This window comes from Haplochromis burtoni, unplaced genomic scaffold, assembly GCF_018398535.1.
Source record: "Haplochromis burtoni strain Fernald_Lab_line unplaced genomic scaffold, NCSU_Asbu1 Contig_527, whole genome shotgun sequence".
Taxonomy (NCBI): domain Eukaryota; kingdom Metazoa; phylum Chordata; class Actinopteri; order Cichliformes; family Cichlidae; genus Haplochromis; species Haplochromis burtoni.
In genome coordinates, this window is record NW_024582888.1 from 71363 (window position 1) to 75219 (window position 3857).

General features: G+C 38.8%; 1 protein-coding gene across 2 annotated transcripts; it reads left to right on the forward strand.

Moving 5' to 3' along the window:
• Nucleotides 1–948: 948 nt before the first annotated feature.
• Nucleotides 949–3762, forward strand: LOC106632387 (NACHT, LRR and PYD domains-containing protein 1b allele 3). 2 transcript variants are annotated; one of them, XM_042214185.1, is made up of 2 exons: nucleotides 949–1093; nucleotides 1539–3762. In XM_042214185.1, exons 1-2 carry the CDS (start codon nucleotides 975–977, stop codon nucleotides 2941–2943), a joined length of 1524 nt encoding a protein of 507 aa, XP_042070119.1. In that variant the 5' UTR covers nucleotides 949–974; the 3' UTR covers nucleotides 2944–3762. The 2 variants fall into 2 exon arrangements, with proteins under 2 accessions (XP_042070119.1, XP_014185027.1); XM_014329541.2 differs by having other exon boundaries at nucleotides 984–1089.
• Nucleotides 3763–3857: the final 95 nt, after the last annotated feature.

Genomic DNA, 3857 nt, shown 5'->3' on the forward strand with positions numbered 1-3857 from the left:
CTGCACCACAAATGGGTAAATGGCATCGCCTCAAAAAAGAGGACGTGGTTTAAATAAGTAAAGAAATGTTCAGGCCACAAATAACCACAACATAAGCACTTGTTTGTTTAAAACTCAGATGTTAATCAAAAAGAAGAAAAATCTAAATGCAAATAAAAAATTTTGTTTTTGAACTGTACATTTGAAATTATTGTTTTCCCGGGTGCAGCACCGTTTTCCTTTGAAGTCTCTCCCTCTTTCCTCCACCTTTAATCTTCTTGTGTTCTCTATTCGATCATCCAACTAAATAAATCATCAGAGAAGCAGAACGACGTCCTGCAGGACCCTGCGTGTGCGATGCACGTAGCTTTGAGCCCCAGAAACAATCAACAGATGCTGAAAGATGCTGATCGTAGTGAGTTTCATGCAAACAAGATGAGACACTCATTCTCCACTTAAAGTTTACCAGCTACACCTGTCTTATCTATGACCTATGACACCTTTCTCTGTAAGATCTTTAACAAAGTCTTAATAATAAAGTCCTTTAAAAAAAGTTTCAGTTTTTAATGAGCAATTAAAGAGAAGCTATATCAGATTCCCTTATGAGAGAAGTGAGTAATATAACATTGCTGCCGTCATCGGTCCATTACAGGGACATTATTGTAGATTATTTGAGTGCTTGGACTCGTGGGAGAACCCCAAGTTCGATTCCAGCTGTTGGAATCACTCAGCTGTAGTAGCTGTAGTAGGTTTTCTGAGCACACAGACTGTGATCAGATGACCTGCTGTGGATGGTTCTAAGGTTTACTGCTTTTTGTGGATTTAGCCATCATATTGTATAAGTACCTGTTACGTGAGAGATGCTTTCGAACCCCTGGTCATTGTCTAAACACCATCAGCTGAAAATCACATTTTTAAATCTCTGCACTTATTGGCAATTATTTAGTTTTGCACACTTAATCACTGTGGTAGGCTGCCACTTATGAAACCCCTAAATGACATCACAGTCGGCTGGGAAAGAGGAAGGAGTCACACGACAGATTGGAATAAAAAGACATGACAACCTGTCTACAAGATTCAGTTATAAGAAAACGACGGACAAGTTACTGGGTAGGTGAGATCTCTTTTTTTCTGTCTTTAATGCATGTAGGTTTATGTAAAACTAGATAAGTTTACATAGTTTATCCAGTTTATCGAGTTTATTCTGATGTCAGTTTTCATAAGAAAAGGTCAAATTAGAAATGCAATACTGCACTGCTAGTCCCCAGCCTAGATAGAAAACAGACCTATTAATTGCACTTGTGTGAATACTATGCATTTAATTTTGGCTGAAAGCGTTTAACTTGTAATAATCTTGTGATTATTATTATTATTTGCCAAATTCCTTTATTTAAAAAAGTTACATATGCTGAGAACAAACTAGCAGCACACAGAGTTTTTAATAATTTCTGTCATGATCTCTTTTAAAACAAATCTGAGATCACACTGTTTCAAAATGTTTTATAAGAGTTGAGAGTGAAAAGTGTTGTAATGAAGAGTTTGTTTTTAATGTTTCACAGATGCAAACAAGGCAGGATGAAACGCAGACAGAAACATCTGCACTGCTTTGATGCAGGAGACGCACCACTGAAGGAAAAGAAAAAGCTTAATGGACAGACTTCTGTACCAATAAACACACAATCTAACAGTCAGAGTGTTAATGGGAAGGAAAGCCTAGAAGAAATCAAACATACTGGTGCTATTACATATAATGCAATGATCCAGAACAAAGATCGGCGTCAGTCACTGACCACAACACAACGAAGGACGGATTTAACACAAGCAACCTGTTCACCTGACATGAAGCCACAAAGCTGCTTTGAAGAGTTTACACCTATCATCACTGCTGATGAGTCTGATGATGAAGCTTACCTGTTCCAGTGCTCCAGTGCAGGCCTGTACCAGTGCAGTGTGACCGGCCTGGTGTTTGTCATGAAGGCAGAAGGAGACGTGGTTTACAGGACTGTCCCTTGGAACAGGAGGCTGCTGGCCCAACACCACAAGAAGCCTGCAGGACCCCTGTTTGACATCAAATGTCAGCAGCAGTCTGTGTGTCAGCTTTGTCTCCCACACTGTGAGCTCATCTCCACAGGTGGAGGTCAGTTCTTGAAGGTCGCTCATGTGGATAACCTTGAAGATATCGAGTTTATCACCCCTCATCAGATAACAGAAACTCATGTTGTTATAAACATCACAGGGTTTTCTGGTTACGGTAATGTCAGGGATGAAAACTCTCCCGCTGAACCAGTCCAAGCGATGGTTCTGCTCTTCTACAAACCTCCAGAAGAACTTAATCTCAGATCCTTCCTCAACGTATTGTTGTTGCCAAGGAACATCGTGATCCATGATGTTAAAAACCAGAGAAGGGAATTAGTTGGTGAAGAGATGTACATAGATGTACCCTCAAAATGTATTCTGTATCCAAAGCAGGTTTACACTCTGTCCACTGTTCCTGACGATGACCTGATTATAGTTCAACCAAATGAGGCAGAGTTTAATGAGGAGTATCCTAACTACTCCATCACAACCTTCCAGGTGATTTTAAAAACAATCATTACAGATATTAACCTGAGTGTGACACACAAGGGTAGCTCCAGCTGTATCTGGGAAAGAGAGGTTTGTCTTTTGCCCAACAGAGTTAGATCCATGACTGCTTCTCCAAAAAAGAGGCTTTTAAATGTAAGGAGCTCATTCATTGATAGGATATCAGGACCTGTTCTCAGCAGTCTGATCGACAAACTCCTGGAGAAAGGGTTGATGGTTGATGGTGACAGGGAGGAAGCAGACGCAATGCAAAGCAGGAGCGATAGAGCTCGTTTTGTTATCGACACTGTGAGAAGGAAAGGTGAAGCTGCCAGTTCACAGATGATTGAGTTTCTGCGTGAGCTTGACGCCTTCCTCCACAGAAATCTTTTTTTGATTTGACGCATCTGGCAAATTTTGTTATGTTTGCCTAGATCTGATTGAGTCTTTCAGGCTTCAGCTACAACATCAATAACCACGAGTGATCCAGTGTCGCCCATGCATCATTGTGTTGGAGGTTGATTTTAGTTTAATTTGTCCAAATAGGACTAATGCAGCTTTTTTTGATCTTTAAGCAAAGTTTAATCCTGACCTTTATCTTCAGACTGAAATCTGGTTTGTACCTTGTGGTGAATCCTCTTGGGGTTTTTTGTTTCTTTGTTTTGTGTTTTTGTTTGTTTATGATACGTACACATAGACCACCCAGATAGCAAGGAAACATTAAAACAATGTTGAGTCAATATCAGGCTGTGTCACTGAATCAACGTTGAGGTGTCACGTTGACCTAACGTCACTCTTGCACCCTTTTTTAACGTTGAAACAACGTCAGGTTTTGATGTTGAATCAATGTTGAAACCTGACATTGATTCAATGTTATATTTTCTAATACTGTTGACATTGGAACAATGTCAGATTCTGATATTGAAACACTGTTGAGCTATGGTGTTGATTTTCCACCTCTTTCGCACAGTTGCTTTTTATTAAAACAGTTAAATCATGACTGGAAATCTACCTTTCTTTAAAGGTATTTTAACCAATACTAAACTACTGCATGTTTCCATCAATACTTCAACCACCTAAACACATAATTGTACTTATTCCTCAAATTGGACACCCTTTATAAAAACAACAACAAATGTCTCACAATGTATCATGTCAATATTAATATCCTAAAATAAGAAAGCATTGCATGTGATGTAACAGAGAAAAAAAACTAAACAATAAAAGGTCAATAGACATGTTTCGTTTGCTAAATACTTTATTAAAAGACAGTTTCCTATTTACATTTATATGTTTCACAGAAGTTTGTAATTTTT